Raw genomic sequence first — 22,391 nt, forward strand, 5'->3', positions numbered from 1 at the left:
AATAAAAACAAAGATAAATTACTGGAACTTAATTAAACTAAAGAGCTTTTGCATGACAAAAGAAACAGGAGAGTAAACAGACAACACACAGAGTGGGAGAAAATCTTCACAATCCATACATCTGACAAAGGACTAATATCCAGAGTCTACAATGAACTCAACTAAATCAACAAGAAAAAAACAATCCCATCAAAAAGTGGGCTAAGGACATGAACAGACAATTCTCAAAAGAAGATATACAAATGGCCAGCAAACATACGAAAAAATGCTCAACATCACTAACGATCAGGGAAATGCAAATGAAAACCACAATGTGATACCACTTCACTCCTGAAGAATGGCCATAATAAAAAAATCAAAAAACAGGAGACGTTGGTGGGGATGCAGTGATCTGGGAACACTTCTGCACTGCTGGTGGGAATGTAAACTAGGGCAGCCACTATGGAACACAGTGTGGAGATTCCTTAAAGAACTAAAAGTAGAACTACCATTTGATCCAGCAATCCCACTACTGGGTATCTACCCAGAGGAAAAGAAGTCATTACATGAAAAAGATACTTGCACACACATGTTTATAGCAGCACAATTTACGATTCCAAAAACGTGGAAGCAATCCAAATGTCCATCAATCAACAAGTGGATAAAGAAACTGTTATATATATAGATATATATGATGGAATACTACTCACCCATAAAAAGGAATGAATTAATAGCATTTGCAGCAAACTGGATGAGACTGGAGACTATTATTCTAAGTGAAGTAACTCAGGAATGAAGTAACAAACATTGCATGTTCTCACTCATAAGTGGGAGCTAAGCTATGAGGATGCAAAGGCGTAAGAATGACTCAGTGGACTGTGGGGACGGGGGAAAGGGTGGCAAGGGGGTGAGGGATAAAAGACTACATATAGTGTGCAGTGTATACTGCTTGGATGATGAGTGCACCAAAATCTCACAAATCGCCACCAAAGAACTTACTCATGTAACCAAACACCACCTGTTCCCCAATAACCTATGGAAATTTAAAAAAAAAACCTTTTTATAAAAAAACAAAGAACAGAGATTGGGTTGGGCATGGCAGCATGCACTGGTAGTCCAAGCTACTCGCAGACTGGGGTGGGAGGATCACTTGAGCCCAGGAGGTCAAGTCCAGCCTGGGCAAAAGAGCAAGACCCTGTCACAGTCTAGGTTCAGAGCCCACTTCTCTTATTTGCTAGTTGGGTCACCCTGAGCAAGATACTTAATCTCCCTGGACCTCAGTTTCCTCATCTACAAAACAGGGATGATAACAGCCCCACAGGTGATGGCTGTGAGATGATTAGAAGGCCTCACATACAAAGCTGCCCACTGCAGCACCATTTATACAAAGTTTGGAAATCTATATAACCAACAGGTAGAAATTTCTAAAAAATTAATTTTAGCACATTTACCCACCAGACCCTGTGGGGGTAGCTGGAGGCAGACAGGTTCTATCTTCAGAGGGCAGCAGTGGATTAAACATATTTTTAAAAATTAATAAATATAGTCAAAATGTAAAGTAAATTAAAAATGTATCATGTCTGGCAGATTGTTCTCTACTAAGAGTGAAAAGGGGGAAAAATCCACGGAATGAGCCCAGACTTCAAACTTTATTTCATGGACTCCCCCTGGTCCAGAGGGGCCCCTCTCCAGACCCCTACACAGACACCTCTTGGGTGGACAAGGCCTCCTAGACTCAAGAGGACATTAAGATTCTCCCCTCATGCCAACCCATCCAAGCAATTTTAAATAAGCTGGAAAAATGCCCTCCAGATTCTATCGACGAGATCCAAAGGCTGCAGGATATGAAGAGCACTGGAAGCCAAGTCAGAGGATCTGGACCCCAGCTACCACTAATTAGTGCCAGCATCCAGGCCCGCCCCTTTTCCGCTAAGTATCTGTAAAATGGGGATAATGTTACCTGCCAAGGCAGCGCTGAAGCTCACCCTGAGATAATGAATGGGGTGGCACTGTGCAAACTGCAGAGGGCTCAAAGGCAAATGGAAGGGTTGACAGCAATTTTGTTATTATACACCACCTTAGCCTTAATTGCCTGAGAAATGAGGTCAGGGCGAGATAGGGTTCCGGCCCTTGCTGCCTGCTAACGTTAGGAGGGAGCTGTAGATGATTAAAACCATAATTGTTTCCTGGATCAACAACTGATTGAAGATGATAATGATAACTGCCCTTTAAAAATCCCTGAGTTTCAAAGAACCTGCCTGATAATTCTCAAAAGGAAAAAAAATAAATAGCCAAATGTAGAAAAAAGATTCACCTATCTAGTATTTCAAAAAGTACAAATTAAAACAAGGTACATTTTTTTACCTATCAAATTATTATAAAGATTTAAAAAACAAACTGATAGTAATACTGGCAAAGCTGCAGTGAAAAGAACAAACTCTCACACACTCACAGCCAGTCGAACTGCTCACTGGCTCTTTTCAGAAAGTCATTCAGATGTACATATGCCTTGATTCTGACTCTTGGACTCTTGTAATTCCACTTTTAGATATCTATTGTGAGGAGATGGCTGGAAGGCCTCAGACACAAAGCCGTCCATTGCAGCACCATTTATACAACGTTTGAAAATGTACATAACAGGTAGAAATTTTTTTCAAATTAATTTTAGCACATCTATGCAAATATATACGAAAAAGAGTTCTTAATGACATGAGTAGCTGCATGTATTTCATATTAAAGAAAGCAGGATATAAAATTACAGACCCAAGTTTATCTTAGTCATGTTTAAAACAAATTTAAGGATGTGGTGATACGTGCCCATAATCCAAGCTACTCAAGAGGCTGAGGTGGGAGGATCCCTTGAGGCCAGGAGTTTGAGGCTAGCCTGGGCAACACAGGAAGACTTCCTCTCTTTAAAAAAGAAAAAAAAAAAAGGACACAAAGCACTGCAGAGTAATCTGCCCAACAGTGAACACTGTTGGCCTCCGAGTGAACTGTGATTTCTTAAAAACAATTCTTTTCACCATTTTGGTACTGTGTAAATTTAATAAAATCAGTATATACTGCACTGACAATCACAAAAAAGGGCAACAGAAAGAAACAACGGCTTAGGACCAACTAACTCCTCACTTCTGGTAAACCTTCAATATGAAACTCGTTCAAAACTAACAAACTAATGAGCAGACTCAAGCATATATTACAATTCCAACACTGGGGTGGGCTCATCTGGAAGTGACATGGCTTGCAGGCTGAGGGTCCATGTCTTACTGATACTGCTGGGCCTAATAAGACTTGCTGATATTATATTATGAGCCAGGTTTTTTTAAATAGGCACTTAAAAAAGTTTTTAGGCCAAAATGCTCACTCTTATTGATTATGTAAAAAATGCATTTTATAACACACCGTTTTCATGTAAACACATATAACTGAAACATTTTGTCCTATCTGCAAAAGCATGTTGCTATTTTCTATTTTATTTTCTAAAATGCTGCTCATGCCCCATTAAATGGATTACATAAAACCCACCAGTGTGCTGTGGACCACAGCTAGAAAGACATTGGGGCAAGGAAAGCTGGGCCTCGCCCTCTCATGTGTCCTGGTCTGGGCTCTCCAATGTGTACTGAGCACTTGAGCTACGACAGGTACTTGTGCAACACAAGCGTGCACACGCTTGGTTGTCCACGCTTGTGTCACAAAAGAAAGAGTATGAATGTTACAAAGAGAAGTTCATGCCCTATAGCAAAATGAAAGAGGCAGGAGCCCCTGATGTCAGGGTCAGGCAAGTCCAGTCTGGAATACCCAAAGCCCAGAGCATCTGAAGGCTGTAAGGGCACTGAACCGGTTCTTGGAAGCCACCTTTGGCCTGAAGAGTTCTTGCACATCTAAGAACCAGCACACTGTTGCAGTGCTAACTTAGAAAAATATAGCAGAAGTTAAATTTGCTTTTGTACTATTACACTTCTCCTAAACATGCCTTTTCTCTCTGACTCATGATGATATGTGGTCTTCACTTCCAGAGGACTTTATCTGGTACTATTTACTCTTGAATAACAGGGTCTTTCTCCAGGGAATTAGTTCAGATCAGCTCCTTCCCTCTGCACCTATTACTGGAACTGCCTGACTTTGCAGGGGGATGCTGCCTATTGGAGGGACATGGGTGGGACTAAGTGGTGTCCTTGGCCTGGCATGTCACAGGCACCTGGGCCTCTTGGTTGGGAGCTGGTGAGCTGGGCCCCTAAGCAGGACCACTAACAGCTGTTTCTTCTGCTTCTCCTGATGGGGCCTGTTTAGTATAGGATACAGACTGCCACAGAACAGGGAATAGGGGGCAATGAATTTGAGAGGAAACTGAAAAAAAGGCCCCAGTCCGTAAAACTTTAAGAATGTCCCCCATTGGGATGGGCTCAAGATGTCACATCCTTCACTCTGATGATGCCAGTTAAGTTTCCTAAGGTTTGCAAACTAGCCCAGTCTGTCTGCTTTTTTGTGATCCTGGGCCAAGGAGGGCATAGCCACAGAGGTAAGAGGGAAGGTTCCAGAAGCATTAGCAGTTGCCATCTGGTGGCATCAGCTCCTGGCCTGTCCTCTCACTGGCCCTGCCTCCAGGACCTTTTCCGTCCTTCTTTCTTAATCAGCTTAAGCCTAAAATTTCCCCACTCCATCCTCTCCTTGGCTCACACATCTGGCCTCTGGCAGCCAGAAGGAGGAAGCCTCCTCTAATGCCTGGGCCACAGCCCCTCCCCATCGCTCACCCACCTCCCCTCCCCAAACCCCTTTCCCTTACTTGACTGAGTCACTCTCTACCATCCTGGTGGCCTTGCTCTGTTCCTTGGGCCTCCCCACATGTCATGGCTCTTGCTCTGTGCTCTAGCCATTTCTTTAGTTCTTCAAACACACTGCACACCCCACCACAGGGCCTTTGCACGTGTGCTTCCCTCGGCAGTCTGCATTTTTCTACTATCCCTCTACCCAGTGGTTTCCAGCCTTGCTTCACACCTCAGCTGCCCTGCCACTTCCTCAGGGATGTCAGCCCCGACTATAAGCCAGGAGCTCTCACAGCACCACCCGCCTCTCCTTTATGTGCTGTGGGTTAGTTACACCGAGGCAGCTGGAGCTCTTGGGTGAATCCCGCAAGTTCTCTGAGCCTTGATTTCCTCATCTATAAACTGAAACTGACCTCAGCAGCTTTCATACGGATTAAATGAATAACTATAATGTGTGACATGCTCAGGGCACAACGCTAGGCATGGAGTGACGCTGAATGGTCAATACCCACACAGTGCCTGAGACACAAAGGCTCTTTTTCATGAATAAATTAATGTCCCAGTCTTTAGAGATTGTTTTGGTTGATTCGCCTTCTGTGAGCCACCCTCAGGCTTCAGTTTCCTGGATGATGCCCGCCTCTGACAAGCTCCATACCTGCCTTGCCCCCCTGCCCTCCCCGCTGACATCTAACAGCAGAGCAGAGCGGTGCTGGTCTGGAAGTCAGGCATCACTGCCCAACCCTGAGGCTGGGCTTCCCCAGACGTAAAGTGAGGTGGGTTCAGGCCCACACAACAGGCAAGAAACGTTGAGAGTCAGGCCATTTACAGAGGAGAAAGAACGAGTTCCGACTGGAGGAAAGCTACTTGGCCTTGGGATGCCCAAAGCAATGCTAAGGGCTTCACTTTGAAGGATCACCTCACAGCCTTCAGGCAGGTAATACAAATGACTATGGGGACAACAAAACAAGCACCTTCAATCCCGGCAGGGCTGGGAGGAGCGGCCTCTGCATAGCACGGCGCGCTGCAGAGGTGGAGAGAAGGAGGCAGGAGGCCTGGGTTAGCTTCCATGCCCACTGCCCACCACCGCACGACCTGCGCACCATCCTCCGCCTCCCAGACTCTCGCCCTCGCCAGCCAGATGAGGTAAGTGTAAGGACACCGGCCTCCCTGCGCTGTCTCCAAGACCGATGAGGAAACGTATGCAGTGATTTATAAATGATAAAGTGCTGGGTAAATATTTATTTGCTGCTGGTGCTACGGGTCTGTTCGGTATGTCTGTGCATAGTCCAGCGACAAACAGAAAGAACCACAAAAATGGCCATGCCCTCTGCTATCACCACATATCATGGAAGCCAGCTCAAAGAACAAATAAAAAGAAAGAGGAAAAAGGCAGAGATGTCCATTCTGGCAATATTTATAATAGCAAAATTCCAGGCATGAAACTATCGTCCAACAAGTGGAAAGTTGTTAGGCAAAGTGTGAAAAAGCAGCAGGTAAACAAGTACTGCACATTGCTGCTAGAATGCGGAACAGAAAAGGGCATCCTATAGCAAGGAAAAAAGGGGACGACGAAGGAGTTCGAACAGCTCAATAGCAACTACAACAAAGCTTGCAATGTAAGCGGTGCTTCGCCTTTTTTCTTTTAGTTTTTGGTGTGTGCCTTTGGTTGGGCACGGCGGCGGAGGGGGGGGCGGGCGTGGGAACTGACATCTTTAGCTTTAAAGCTGATGAGAAATTTAACATGAGACAAAACTGTGAGAAGCCAGCAACAGTGACTGACGGCTGTGTGTGTGCCAGGAGCTCTGCTGAGCATTTTAGTCCTTGCCACAATTCCATCATCCCCACCCTACAGATAGCGACAGCGAGGCTCAGAGAGGTGTCTGCCTCACCCACACAGTGAGTAAGTGAAGGAGCTGGGATTCACACCCAGGCCAGCCTGACCCCAGGGCACATCTGAACCAAAGGCTTGAAGGCTCTGCTTTCACAGGGCTCCCGAGGACAACACCTGGCCATGTGCATTGACACTACCTGAGTGAAGATTTTTAGCTGCATTTGGGGAGAAACCTCGTGGGGGGAGAAGTCTGAAAATGGAACAGGTCATTCTGGGAGGTAGTGAGTGCCTGCTCACTGTCACACATGACAGAGGAGAGGAACTAAGATCTTCCCAAGATCCCAGGACCCTGGTGAAGCTCTCAGATGTCTGACACAAGGAAATGCAACAAACAGAGAATAATACCTTGCCTGCATTCAGTTCAGAAATCGCTGCCAGAATCTGCTGTCTGGACCCATCTGTCTTAATTCCCAGCTCCTTCAAGTCGCCGTCAGTCAGCGTGAGGAATGCTTCCATGTCCACCTGGGGAGAGAGAGGGGATTGGCCACCGTCTGCTGGATGCCACACTTTCTTCCCAGCCACAACAGAAATCTCATGATTATGAGCTGTGGGTGCTTATTAGTAGTAAACTGGTTATGATTTACTACTTCTCAGTCCTCACTTTACGTTTAAAGCTTCATTGAAAACATTTTTAAAAAACAAACTCCCCTCAGATCTGGCTCTTGGATTTTCTTAACAGATACATTTTAGGAAGACCCTTAAAATGAGCCAAGTGAGGAAAATCTCTGAGATAGTCATCTGGGTGGCGAGAATAGGAGGAATCCAAATCCTGCTATTAGAAAGGCGACTGCAAGGTTGCTGCACTGCTGACAGCATCAGATACCGTACAAACGCATGGCGGGACTCACCTCGTTTCCCCACCACGCACGAGACAGAGACAGACTGTGGAAAGGCAGAGTGAGGAAATAAGCAGAAGCAAGAAAGGAGAGAGGGCTGTGGAGAATGAGAGCAGAGCTCAGAATAAGGGCATCTCAAAACTGTGCGAGCCTTGGTTTCTATGGGTGAGGGCCTAACAGCTGCCAGCGCTGACTGGGCCCTGGGCAGGAAATCAGGCCCTCTGCTCCACTGGCTTCTGTTCCTCTACGGCAAGGTGGAGGGAAGGTCGGAAGGGGCTCAGATGAAGCAAGCACACCCATCACCCTGCATGTCCAACAGCGACCTCTGGCATGGGGGTCCACACCTGGCAGGATCCAATCCAGGTCCACTGGGAAGCCAGTGTCACCGTCAGACCAGAGGAGGGCAGTCAGTGCTATGTGTGCAAAGCACCTTCTGAGGACTTCACACAGATGAGTCATTTAACCCTCATGACATCAGAGGGGCAGATCATGATCCCCATTTTGGAGACAGGGAAACCTGGGGCAGAGTCGTTTTTTTTTGTTTGTTGTTTGTTTTTTTAAGCACTCAAAGTAACATGGCTAGTAAGTGGCAGAGTTCCGCTTTGAACCCTGGCCGAGGGCTCCAGCATCCTCGCCTTTCTCCACAATGCCGCGTCACCCTTCAGCCGAAGATTCCCTGGCCTCCCTTATGGGCTTTTCCTGAGGGCAGCAGCCCCCTTGTTAACATGACTTGACCTTCCCTTAGCATTAAGGGATTGGGTCCCTGGGCCAGGCCTTCCCCACTGGGGAGCTGCTGTTGCAGACAATGCTACAGCTTCACAAATCAGACTCCAACAACAGCGCTCCTCTGGGAGATGGGACAAAGCACTGGCTGCCCACACGCGTGTCTCCAGCTGGAGCTGAGGAGGAGGGGGTAGTGTTGTCCCGGAGACAGAGAGGGTGCCAACTCCCACTCACTGCCGGGGGAACTGGGCAGGTGGCTTACCTCAGTTTCCCCACCAAAAAATTACAATCTCACCATATAAACCACAGGGTGGATGTGGGATCTACAAAGAGAGTTTACAAACACCTTTACGATCTACATTTACAAACTACAAGATGCTGTTACACTTTAGAGATATGCTATTGTCATTTAAAATAAAACTTCATAACTTCTTGAGAATCCTTAGTCTTTCACTTTATAAGCAGGCTTTATTTTCTATTCCCTCATACCTAACAAGATTAATTTTTTTTTACTTTAAAACATTTGATTTATATAGGGATAGAGATTTTCTTTCTGAAACTGTCCCCACCCCCCATCTTTCCTTTTCTCTGCTAACAGTCATTTTACTTTTCTGGATTAAAAACAAACACAAACCTTGAGCCAGGTTTGAGTCACTGGGGAAGAGTCTGTTCCCTTAACCAGTCCTTAGCCCTCTCTGAGAGGCAGGCACTCCCACCTCTCTGGCAAAAGCAAGCTCCTGGTATCTCTTGGGTGCTTTATAGCTCACGGAGTGCTGAGAAGCTGAATGGATGGGTGATGCAGTTTTAATAGAAACCACCTGCCCCGGCCCTGCTGGACACGAGTCTCTCCCCACCATCCCAACCCCTAGCAGGGACCCCACATCCAGCCTGGTACCATGGCCAGTCCTCGCGATTCTGACGTCCTCCACACCTGCCCTCTTGGTGAGGGGCCCTCCACCTTCTAACTGGTTTCTCCCTCCCTGTTATTCTTCCCTTTCTGCCCCTCCAACCCCTATCCACCTCCACAACAGAGGCTACAGACTTTTCCAGCCAGCATCTACGTCCCAGCCTGTGGCGCACAGACGCAAGTGCACGCTGTCCAGGCCCTGCTTGGTCAGCCTCCACTCCCTCCTCCTGATGGGCTGGGCTTGGTCCTGCTCCAGCCAAGCCAGAGTGCACTGGGCTCCCTCAATGAGTCCTGCTCCCTCTTCCCAGGTGCCCTTCCAGGTCCGTTCCCCCGATTTCTCCAGAGTTCAGCTTAGCTCTCAGCCCAGGTCTTCTCTGGCCCTCATTTCACAGACTCCTTCACTGGGCTCCAGAGTATTCCAGGCATCTGTATTTCCCAGCACTAGGCTCTGGCAGAGGGTATGGCAGGCAGAGTCTCAAGTACTTAGTATGTGTTTGCTGACTGAATGAATGACTGCATCAATCAGTCTTCTGCCTCTCCATCTGCACTGACCTTCCCAATTCTGACCTCTGTCAACCCTGGGGGATACCAAACCCTCATGGCTTATTCTAGGTGGAGGGCACCAGAGACAGAATTCCTCTCCTGTGACTACTTGTGAAGAAGTAGCAGGAATGAGGCAGAAATATCCCAGTATCCTTTCAATATTCATGCTCCATTTTTTTTTTTTAAGCAACAGAATCCCAATTTTTAGCTGGGCACATTTCCATATAGTTAAAACATTGTATTTCTGAGTTTCGTTTGCAGATAAGTATTGTCAGGTGATAAACTTCTGGTAAATGAGATACAAGACTGGGTGGGACTTTGGGGAAGTCTCTTTAAAAAGGAGGGAATGTGTCCTTTTGCAGTCTCCTTCCATCCTGCTGCCTGGAATGTGGATGTGATGGCTGGAGCTCCAGCAGCTAAATTGGACTTTGAGGATATAAGCCATATACACTAGAGGGGATGGAGCAGAGAGCTAGAAGGAGCCTAGATGACTCATGTCCAAACTTTCTGTGGAAAAAAAAAATCACCTTATATTTTGTTTAAGGTACCATCATTTTTGTCTTTTTCAATACCCATAGCTAAATCCACCTTAATACAGGTAGAAAGATGAAAATTGTTAGTCTGCCTTTAGTTTCAATATGGCAAGATGGGAACACGAATTAACTTCATTCCTCTTCCAAATTCTCACTGATGACTACAAGTGCATATAAACGGGGAGAACTGTTTACTGGTAGAAACTAGGGAAAAGTGCTATCTACATGCCAGATACTTCCAGGAGTTTCAGCAAGGGACTGAGAAGTGCCCCTGAAGCTATGGCAACTGGGTCTGGAGGCAAGGGGGGGGTGGCAATCGGCAGGGTTAAAAACCTCAGTTCTACTAAAGCCTCCAAGGGGAACACTGGGTCCATATAGAGAGTGTACCCCTACAGCATAGCCGGCTCATATGTTGCCAGAGAGAAACTAAGTAAAAGGAGGAGACACTGAGCTTGGACCCAGCAAGCACAGGCACCTGCGTCAGGCAGAAGCGAGGACAATGTCTCAGCTAACCTCACGCGAACCTAATGCACAGAGAAGTCCACAGCCAGTGGCTGCAAGCCCTCCCCAAGGCACTGCCTCAGGCCCCAGCTCCTTTCCTGACCCCAGAAGCTGTGGAAACTTCTAGATGGGTGAGTTATTAAAACTACAGCAAATCTACATGGCCTGCCTTCCTCTTCCTGTGAACATTCTCGAAGCTCTGTACGTCAGCTGAAATATTCCTCCGTTTCTGTGCTGGACAACCACAACTACCTCTGAACAACGCAGGGCAGGTGAACTTGCAGACACGCCAGCTCAAAAAAGGGGTAAGGCCAAGAAATCAGAACAAATGTCACCTTACGAGCCAGAGACACGATACCTCAAGGAGCAGAAGTGTACTTTGAGATGTGTTCTCTAAGCAGGCAGCAATCGGGAAAGATTTCTTGGAGAAAGTCATTGCTGAGGTTTAAAACACCAAGGAGGCAGGAATGGCAGACTGCATACGGCAGAAAAGCAAACGGGAGGAGGAAAGCAGCTGCACCCTCTGTGTGCTTCCTGAACTAAAATACAAGCTCCTCAACTGCACCTCAAGCCTGGTGGGGACAATGAGTGATTCTCACGATTGCTCTGCAATTACAGTTTTCACCTACTAAGCTGCTCACTAGAATATTCTAAAACAGTGATTATGCCTTGGTGGCTGGTGGGCCAGTGGAGGAGTTTTACTTGGTCAAAAGAGTAAATTTTTTAACATCTTACTGAGATACACTTCATCCACCATACAGTTCCCCCATTTATACAATTCAATGATTTTTAGTATATTCACAGAGTTGTGTAACCACCACCACACACTCTGTTTTAGAACATTTTCATCACCCAAAAACAAACCATGTATCATTCTAATCACTCCCTACTCGGTCCACTCTGCCCGCCCACCCCTCCACCCAACTCTCTGGCAACCACGAACCTACTTTGTGTGTCTGTAGATTCGCCTCGTCTGGACATTTCATATAAATGGAAGCACACTCTACGTGGCCTTTTGTGACTGGTTTCTTCCACTTACTTAGCAAGATGTGTTCGAGGTTCATCCATGTTGTAGCATGTGCCAGTATTTCATTCTTTTCACGGCTGAATAGTATTCCATAGCACAGGCAGAGTTTATTTATCCATTCATTAGTCAATGGACATTTGAGTGGTATCTACAGTTTGGCTTTCATGAATAATGCTGCTATGAGCATTTGTGTACAAGTTTCTGTGTGGACATGCATCTTCATTTCTCTTGGGAATATACCTAGGAGTAGGACTGCTGCGTCAAATGGTAACTCTTATTTTTAATATTTTGAGGAAGTATCAAACTGCAGAACAGTAATTTTTTTAATGTGAATCTGAATGCTTTTAAAAAAGAGGAACTCTCTCAGACTACCACAGACCCTACATTACAGACACATTACACAGGTTCCTTTAGGTTTTATGATCAGCCCACTTTAAGCCTATAACTCTGCCAGTCAATTGCAGACAACAAAAAAATGTTTTCAGGAGAGAAAGAAACTTTTCTAGATGGAGCAGTTCTCAAAATTACAAAATTCTACCGTAACAAAGCAAGCTGTAAGTCCCCAGGATTTCACAGTAACAAACTGAGCTAGACCCGCTGCGCACAAATTCTATTTCCTCAGCTGTCTCAGTGCAAGAGATCAACCTAGGCTTGCAAAATGAAAACCTACACATTTAGACAACGTTTTCTTTTACAGTAAGATTTAAATTGACATTCAAAAAGAGCATCCTTACCTCCTGTTCCTCAAAAATGGGCTGATATTTCTCAAGAGATAATTTCTTAAGGATTCCAGTCAGTTCATCTTCAAGAGGGAAAGGTTAAAAAAAAAAAAACAAGACATACACATTTTAGAATTCGGTAAAATGTATCCAAAAAGTGGTCTTTAAACTTCTATAAAGTAGTGGTAATCTTTTTCAAATGAAATTCTAGATAAGAAATGCCAACACGGAAAGCTGATCTCAGCCAGGCTCCCGCTCCTGAGCTACGTGCACCCTCTTCCCCTCGAAGCAGGTCCTCAGTAATCACCAAAACTCCACATCAGGCTGCAAAACACGGAGAGTCTGGGCCAGGACTCACGGATTCCCTCTGGACTGTGACCCTCACGTTCTCGGAGTTCCAGCAGCCAGAACTAAAACTCGATCTTCTTCTGTGCCAGAAGGCATCGTAAATGCCAACACCTGTGCAAATGCCAATGCCAGTGAGTCCTCAGCTAGTCTGAGGAAGAACTTAAGAAAGAAGGTGGTGGGCTTCAGACCAGAGCCAGGGTTTGGCCCAAGTGTGCAGAGGCTGTGGCCTTCCTGAAAGAAAAAGGCATTGATGTGGAACAGCAGAGCCAGAAAGGCACTAGGAGAAGATATGCAGTGTCAGAACAGGGAGGATAAAGAAAAGGAGGTAAGACCAGCACCTGAGGGGCTTGGAGAAATATTCACTCACATATTCAATTGAGATTTGACAGACTAGGCACCGGGGGACTCAACAGACACCAAAAGAGACAACAGGAAGGCTGACAGGGGCCGGGCAGGTGGTGCACGTCTGTAATCCCAAGGCTCTGGGAGGCCAAGGATGGCAGGTCACTTGAGCCCAAAAGTTCAAGACCAGGCCTGACACTAAAGAGATTTCATCTCTACAAAAATTTGAAAGTAATTAGCTGGGTGTTGTGATGTGTGTGCCTGCAGTCCCAGTAACTCGGGAGGCTGAAGCAGAAGGATCACTTGTGCCCAGGAGTGTGAGGCTGCAGTGAGTTGCAATCATGCCACTATGCCACCCCACTCCAGCCTGGGTTACAAAACAAGACTCTGTCTCAAAAAAAGAAAAAATAAAAAAGGCTGATAGGCAAGACAGCAAGGAAGAAGAGAGCAGCATCAAGGTAGATGATAGCGTTTTCAGTTTTACAAATGCTGTTTTACAGAGGATGGTGATGGAAAGACTCTTATGAGGTGACCTATGAGCAGTAAATGAAGGAGTGAGCTATGCAGATATTGGAGGGAGAGCTTCAGGTGGCATCAAGACAGAGAAGAGCAGGTGCAAAGGTCCTGAGGCAGTGGAGGCAGCTTAAAGTGATTGGGAGGCTTGGGTTCCTCCTTTTATTCACTCCCTCACTCATTCAATCAACCATCCATCCTTCCAGCAGTGACTACCACTGTGCCCCATGGATGCTGGGTAACAAGGATGGAGAGGTCCCTGTCATGAAGGAACTCAGTGTGGCTGGGAGGACAGATGATGAGGGCGAAAGCTAATGCACAGTGTTCACTATCAGCCACCCTGTACATGGATGACCTACTTGCTCTTTACAACACCAATGAGGTAGAACCTATTACTGTCCCCATTTACAGATGAGGAGCTGAGGCACAGAAAGGCTTGATACCACATCTTGTGTGAGGTCCTCCTGCTAGTCCATGGCAGAGCTGGGACTCAAGCCCAGTGGTGTAGCCACCAGGCCTGTGCTGGGTGCCTATTCTCTACTTTTCTCATGGGTGATGTGTGCTACGGTGAAGGGGTATATGGGGACAGAAAGGACAGCTGATCCAGCCCAAGGGACTAGAAACCTTCACAGAGGAGAGGCTACTGAGCGATAATGCATGAGACAAATCAAATCTCAATCCACACATAGTCTGTTGTACTTCATAACACCAAACCTTTGCTCTGGCCGTTCCCTACACGTGCAGCCTTGGTCCACAGTGGTGTGCTGGGAAATGTTTAATAACAGCTCTTGGGGGGGAAACGTATGCATGTATATAGGCACGTAAGTCTACTGCAGATTTTACTAACATAAAGGATGTACAGCACACAATTTACAAATAATAAAGAATACAATATTCTTTCTTATAAATTCCATAGAGCCAACTGATTCTCACCAAATGCTTTCATTTGTTTTTGCCCTACTCTTGTACCCACAGCCAAGGAGTATGGTTCTAACATGAATGTTGGCTGAGAGTTTTATTTACATAAACCAGAAAGATAAAAAGAAACAACAAAGACTTATGTTGGAACTTCATGTGAGCAACCTGACTGCATCAAATAATGGTTTTCAAATACTGGAAGAATATTTTCTCTACTTTTCGTGCTATTCACAAAATATCAGTTACAGACGTAACACACTTGTAAGTTTAATCCTCATTGTTAACATTTTCCCATCACTAACTAGATGACATCTAGACAGTATCTGTAAGACAACAAATCAAGCCCCAGATTGCTTGAGACCAGGGAGATGGAGGCTGCAGTGAACTGTGATTGTGCCACTGTACTCCAGCCTGGGTGATAGACTAAGACCCTGTCTTAAAAAAAAAAAAAAAACAAAAACCAAGTCCTGATGGACAGCATTTGCCAATTTCCATGGTGTAAATACCCCCATCATAGCCAATTTCAACCTACCTATCTAATGTCTCTGAAAGTAAAGCTGAGCAGAGACGCAGTCGGAACACATCATTACAGGCTATTCACACTGCACAGATAGGAAATATACACAACCTCAAGAACACAGACAAAATATATAAAAATGAGTAAAAAATACATTTTAAGTACAATATACCTTTATATTTATATAATTTAGTTAATTTTGAGTTCATGCAATTTGTAAATAATGGATATGTTTAACAACTGGCTTGGGTATTTCCTACAAATTAAACAGTGGGCTCTGGGACCACACTGCCCGTCTCTTCCCAGCATCATGGTCCAGGGAGAGTGCCCGCATGCCAGAGGAGTCTTCCACGGCACATGGTGCTTTGGTGATAACGGGGTTGGCCTCACCTTGTGTTACACTCCAATGTCATTATGTTGAATGTGTCTGTCTCCCTGTGAGTTCTCCTGGGTGCACAGGTTACAGCACCCAGGGACTGCCCAAGAAAACTTCCTGGAATAAATGTGAGGCTGAAAAGATGATGTCATAAACCTTGCTGCTTCTAACAGGTGGAGTCCAGAGAGAAGGAATGCAGATGCAGAGATGGGGCAGGGCAGAGCTCACATGTGTCCTTGACTGGGACCACACATTTTCCAGAAGAATATCATAAAAATAACTGTTTGGGGGGATTATAGCCCCTGGCCTGTAACAATCTTACACGCACAGCACAAAGGGCTCACTGCCTCAGGACCCAGGAACTCTCAAAGGGAAAACTCGGCTTTCTAAACCAGAGAAATTATTCTAAAAATAAAGTGCTATTGGCCCTCTTCCTTTTTCATCCCAATTAGGGTGTTGCAAACCGTTTTTTATAATAAACAAGAGGGAAAGAGAGTGGGTACAGGCAGTCCATATGGACATCCACTGTCTAGACTCTTTTTTGGAAAACGATGGGGCACAAATACCTAAATGAATCTCTAGGGGCTTCAATTCCTAAAAGCCTCGGAGGTGGGAGAATTCACGAATGTGAAACTCAAAAGACTCCATATAGAAAACACAGTTGGAGAGGAATGAGTTTGCTGGTGAATCTCTGAAGCCTTGATAAATGATCACACTGAATATCACAAAACAATAAAAGCAGCCTCCAAATAAGGACGATACCAATGGCAGCATGCATTTATCAACTTAGTACAGACCAGAGCCTGTGCAGGTGATTCCAACTTATCTTACTCAGCAGAACCTGCTCAGCACCCTCCTCCTCGGCAGCTGCAGCAGTGACGAGCTGCCCGCAAATGCATCTGTGAGGGCCACACGCACAGTCAGATCTTCCTCCTTGCTGATCTATACTCGTCCATTTGCACCTGCCAGGCCCCAGCTCTCACCACAGTTCCCTCCTTCTCTCCTTCCCACCTCTCAGCTCCTGGGGGCCACCAGAGGGCAGTTTAAAAGGATGGAATTCCTTTCTTCGTCTGCCTTTATCTTTCCTGGGGCCTGACTGCAAACCCTCTGCTCCTGCCCTGCCACCCACTTCATGCCCCGCATGGGGGTTGTGGAGCCTGGAATTCACAAGGCAGGTTCCAAGGCTCTCCTGGCTTCAGCGGACATCAATTACTTTTGCTTGCCCTCATCCATCCTCCTCCTCCTGGAAACAGTATTTCCAAATTTTGCTTTGAGAAACTATTTCTTTCCCACTTCTAATACACAAATGTCAGCAGGTTGGACCCCAACTCCAGCTCCAAAGCAGACAACTGACCCAGGGGGCATGGCCAATCAACACATTCTTAGTACAGTCAAGCCAATGGCCTTTACACTTGGGATTTTGCTGGATCTACTGAGAAAGCAGCACTCTTTCTGCTAGGGTTGAAAAATTAGCAGGAAGACAAAAGTATGCCTGAAGCTGCTTGCCACCACTTGGAGAGAGCCTACCTGAGACCTGGAGAGAAACACTCCCAAAGCACCTGGATTCAGACATGGCTGAAGCACACCCTAGACACTCACATTATATGAGCCATTGAATTGTTAGGTTCCTTTTTTTTTTCCTTGAACCAGTGTGAGTGGCGGTTCTCTCGCTTTCAACTGAAAGACTCTTGATTGGTACAGGGTCCAGGGAAAGTAAGCTAGTGATGGAGAAGCATTTTCAAGGGTGTATGCTTCTCCTATACTCACCTATACTCAAGACTCACCTATACTCAAAAACTCTTTGAGGAAGGTTACCATACCTTTCGCACAGTGAAGACAAAAATAAAAGGTAGACTCAGAGAAGAGTAAGGATATGTTCGTTGTAAATTTTCTTAAAACCTGACCTAGGATGGTTATAGCAATTAAGGTCACCTTGCAGTTCCTTGCTGCCAGGTCATCGTGGTGAGAGGAATAGGTGGGGTGTTTCAGGCTCTCAGGGGACTCACCCTCATCTGTGATGGTGCCACTGCTGGAGCCCCCGCTGCTCCTGGACTGCCGATGGGACGAGGAGGAAGACACTGAGGACTCTGCAGTGTGCCCTTTGGGTGAAGGGGAGGGCGTGAGGGTTGGGGAGGTGCTCTTGGAGGTAGTGGAAGTTCCAGACGGAGGCCTTTTGCTGGTCTCCAATTTCTGCTGAATAGAGTAATGCAAATACGTAAGCCATCGCCTGGAGGGTAGAAATGATGAAAACAGACACCTACAATAGGGAACATGGGTGGTATTTGACTCAACATGATGTTTAACCAGGGCTATGAAATCTACTTTTAAAAATATGCAAAGCAGAAACAGCATTATCAGAACAATTACAGAATAATCCAACTCTGGAGCAGAGAAATGGTGAGATCAAATAGCGGCACATTGAGTCAGGAAGCCCGAGCCCAATCCTGCCCTCCAGGTACTCGCACTGTGTCCTTGGCCACGGCCCCCAAGCTCTCTAAGCCTCAGTTAACTGGCCGTAAAATGAAAGTGTGCCTTACGGAGGCACAGTCCCTTTCTGCTCTTGATGTTCCTTCCTCTACACCAGTCACTTCCGACCTTTTCACCAAAGAACACGTATTTTCCCCTTTTCTTCATTGGTTAGCTTTAAAACAAAGGCTTTTTATATTAAAATAATTCTAGACATATAGAAGAGCTGCACAGATAAAACAGAGTTCCCAAATACCCCTCACACAGCTTCCCAATATTCACATCCACATTATCACAGTATAATGATCAACACCAAGCATCTGACATTAGCGCAACACTATTAACTAAACTACACACTTCTGTTTCACTGGCTGTTCCGCTCATTTCCTTACACCGGTCTGGGATCCGATCCAGGACCCCATGCTGGACAGAGCTGTGCTGTCTCTCCTTGGGCTCCTTTGACCTGTGACAGCACTGTCTTTGCTTGTCTTTCATGACCCTGACACTTTTGAAGTCTTGGTCAGGTGTTCTGACTAATGTGCATCATTTTGGGATTGTCTTATGTTTTTCCATAATTAGATGTGCTTGTGGATGTGTAGGGCAATGACCACAGAGGTGATATGCTCATTTCAGTGCAGCGTATGCAGGGAAGACACAGTATCTGATTATTGGTGATGGTAACCTTCATCACTTATGTGAGGGCATTGCTGCCAGGTTTCTCCATCATAAAGTCACGATTTTTCTTTTTAGTTTTATTTGGGGCAGAGGATTTTTTAGGTAAATATTTATTTATTAAGGTTCTGCCCATTAATTTTGCATTCATTGGTGAGTCTCACTGAAGCAAGTGTTACAGTGGTGTTCCCATGGTGATTTTCTATTGCCCTCATTCCGTCCACATTTATTATCTGTAATAATTCTATAAGGGAAGAGTTGTTCTTTCTCTCCCATTTATCTACTCAATCATTTATTCATAGCAGTATGGACTCATGGGTTTTTTTTTTTTTTTTTTTTTTTAAGTCTGGGAGTATGCCATCTCGGCTCACTGCAAACTCCACCTCCTGACTTCAAGCAATCTCCTGCCTCAGCCTCCCCAGTAGCTGGGATTACAGGTGCCCACCACCACGCCCATCTAATTTTTGTATTTTTTGTAGAGACGGGGTTTCACTGTGTTGGCCAGGCTGGTCTTGAACTCCTGACCTTGTGATCCGCCTGCGTTGGCCTCCAAAAGTGCTGTGATAACAAGCATGAGCCACTGTGCCCCACCTTCATGGGTATTTTTTATTCTCTGGGCCATAATCCAATATTATTGTTATTTTGTAGCTCATGATTACAGCATTGAACACTGGGAGATCTTTTGGGTTGGCTCCCGTATCCTTTTGACATGTATCATCTTTCTTTCTTTTTAAAAGTATTTCCCTACTTTCTGACACCACAAAATACCTTAAGCTCATCTTGTATTTCCACTGACCTGGTACTAGAATAAACTACTTTTTCAAGGCTTTCCAAGGTCCCTTTTATTAGAGAATGGTATTTAGAAACCAAAATCTGGGCACCAGGTTGCTCACTGGTACTGGGCTGTCACTGCTTCTAGGTCCTCAAAGTGGACAGAGCAAAGAAATATATAAACACACACTAACCCATGTATACAAACATAGTCATATCTACTTTTGTATCTACTCTGTGTGTGTGTAACTCATTGTGTGTGCATTTAAAAGCATGCATTCATACTGATACTTCTGACTTCATTCCAACATCCACAGGGTTTATTCTAGCATTCCTCTTGTGATTCTGTCTCTGACATTAAAATTTTGCTACTTATTTATTCAATCCTGGTATATATGTTAGGTGTACATGTATGCCAAAACATTTTATACATACATAAAGAGATTTCAGAATTGTTAGCCCATATACTGGTAAGAAAAAAAAATTACCAACTAGAGTACAGTGCTTGTATACAGTACTTTTTGTCTTCAGCTTAATATCTACTCAACATATGATTTTCTCCTCCACCTCCTACAGTGTGGGTAGGTCACTCATTTGTAATATAGTTAGATCTTTTGTCATAGTTTGCATTCTATTTTGGTTCCTGCTTGATTTTTTTTTTTTCAAATTTGCATACAGTAAAAAACAGCTCTGCTGTATATAATTCTATGGGATCTGACAAACACATAGTGTTATGTATCCACCAACAGAGTACCATACAGAAGAGTTCCATCATCCTCTGAATGTCCTTAAGTGGTCCTTTTCTAGTTAATCCCCCTCCTAATCCCAAGCCAAGAAAACAACTGCTTTATGTTCCATTCTGTGACTAGAGAATAAAAAATAAAGTATTTTTTCCTCTGTTTTTACTTCACAACAATCAACACAGAATGGGTCTGTGACCAAACGTGTGGTGCTTTCTTCCCCTACACACCAAGCGAGCAATCAGTTCTGCAGTGGACACCAGCTGAGTATCCTCCAATTCAAGTCTGACACTAGCTAAATGAACACACAGCATCAAATCCCACCGGTTAAGGGCTCAGTCCCAGAAGACTGCCCCCATTGCAGATGGCAACTGCAAGCCCCAGATTATTTTACCTGTGCTTCTGACTGATTGGCTATAAATCAGGGTTCCCACAACTCCCTCCTTGGGTTTGATTAATATGCTAGAACTCAGAAGAAACACTTACATTCACTGAATGTAAGAACTCACAGAACTCAGGGAAACACTTACTTACATTTACTGTTTATATGGAATATTATTCAGCCATAAAAAGGATGAAATTCTGTTATTCAAAGCAACATGGATGGAATTGGAGGACATTATGTTAAGTGAAATAAGCCAAGAATGGAAAGTGAAACACGGCATATTCTAACTCACATGTGGAAGCTTAAAAAGATATCAGTGGAAGTAAAAAGTAGAACAGAGGATACCAGATGGTGGGAAGGGAGGGACAGGAAGAGATTTGTTAAAGGATACAAAATTATAGCTAGATAGGAAGAACAAGTTTTGGTGCTCTATACCACTGTAGGATGACTACAGTTAACAACAATATATAGTTTCAAATAACTAGAAGGAGGATATTGAATGTTCTCGACACAAAGAAATAATAAATGTTTGAGATGATAGAGATATAATTACCCAGATCTGATCACTATACATTTTATATATATCTAAACATCACTATGTACAATTAAATATGTACAATTATTATGTATCAATGAAAAAAGTAAAAAAAAAATCTGAAGATATTTCCAGGATATGGTAAATAAATGCATATGGCAAGGCATGAAGGAAGGGGCAAGGAGCTCCCATGCTCTTCCTGGGCATCCTACCCTCCAGGAATCTCCAGGTGTTCAGTTGTTGAGTCTTCTGAACCAAGTCCTTTTCAGGAAATGAGTCCTTTTCATGAAAGCCTCATTATGGACGCACGACTGATTAAATCATTGGCCACTGATTATCAACTAAACCTTCAAACCCTCTCCCTATTCCCAGACATTGTGGAGTAGAGTGAAAGGCTGAACCCTCTAATCCTGCCCTGGTCTTTCCTATGACTGGCTCCCATCCTGAAGCTACTTAGGAGCTGCCAGCCATGAGTCAACTTATTAGCACACAAAATGACATCACTTTGGAGATTCTAAGGGTTTAGGAATCATATTACAGGAAACTAGATGAAGAACAAATAAACATTTCATAGCATCACATACCCCTACAGTGTTGCTGTTTCCAGAATGTCATATAAATGGAATCACACAATATGTAGACTTCTGGGTCTGTCTTTTTTCACTCAGCATAATGCCTTTAGGATTCATTCAAGCAATCGCATGTGTCAATAGTGTGTCCCTTATTGATGCTGTGTTGTGTTCTATTGCACGAATGTACTATAATTAATCCATTTACCCATTGAAGAACATCTGGGATACTTCTAGTTTGGGGTGATTATTTTTAAAATAATATAAATATTCAGATTTTTATAGGAAGGTAATTTTTTTCTTTTTTTTTTTTTTTTTCAGAAGTTTTGCTCTGTCATCCAGGCTGGAGTGCAGTGGTGCAATCTTGGTTCACTGCAACCTCTGCCTCCCGGGTTCAAGCTATTCACCTGCCTCAGCCTGCCGAGCAGCTGGGATTATAGGCACCCGCCACCGTGCCCGCCTAATTTTTGTATTTTTAGTAGAGATGGGATTTCACCATGTTGACCAGGCTGGTCTCAAACTCCTGACCTTGTGATCCGCCCACCTCAGCCTCCCAAAGTGCTTGTCTGCCACACCCAGCCAAGAAATTTTTTAAAAATCTACTTGGGTAAATACCTGGTAGTCAGGTAGCTGGGTGAATATCATAAGTGAATGTTTAGTTTTATAAGAAACTGCCTATCTTTTTCAAGACGGGTGTACCATTTTGCATTCCTACTAGCAACGAATGGGAGTTCCAGTAGCTCTACATTTGTCACCAGCAACTGTACCTTTTTAAATCTTCGCCAGTCTAATAGGCATACAGTTCTATCTTAATTAT

At 44.7% G+C, this 22,391-nt stretch overlaps 1 protein-coding gene across 7 annotated transcripts in view; it reads right to left on the bottom strand.

The window, feature by feature from the left end:
• ANKS6 (ankyrin repeat and sterile alpha motif domain containing 6) overlaps positions 1-22,391 on the bottom strand; it is a 90,324-nt gene that overhangs the window by 27,175 nt on the left and 40,758 nt on the right. For 5 of the 7 annotated variants that reach the window (XR_012516649.1, XR_012516646.1, XM_039474986.2 and 2 more), the window contains 3 exons: positions 17,443-17,629; positions 12,438-12,505; positions 6,979-7,095 (listed from right to left, as the gene is read on the bottom strand). Coding sequence is in view for 3 of the 7 variants with exons in the window: in XM_039474986.2 (XP_039330920.1) it covers positions 6,979-7,095; positions 12,438-12,505; positions 17,443-17,629 (372 nt within the window). In the remaining 4 variants the exon portion in view is untranslated. The remainder of the gene's footprint in view (positions 1-6,978; positions 7,096-12,437; positions 12,506-17,442; positions 17,630-22,391) is intronic. The other 2 variants (XR_012516647.1, XR_012516648.1) reach the window with 1 other exon arrangement.

Source organism: Saimiri boliviensis, chromosome 2, assembly GCF_048565385.1.
Source record: "Saimiri boliviensis isolate mSaiBol1 chromosome 2, mSaiBol1.pri, whole genome shotgun sequence".
Lineage (NCBI taxonomy): Eukaryota > Metazoa > Chordata > Mammalia > Primates > Cebidae > Saimiri > Saimiri boliviensis.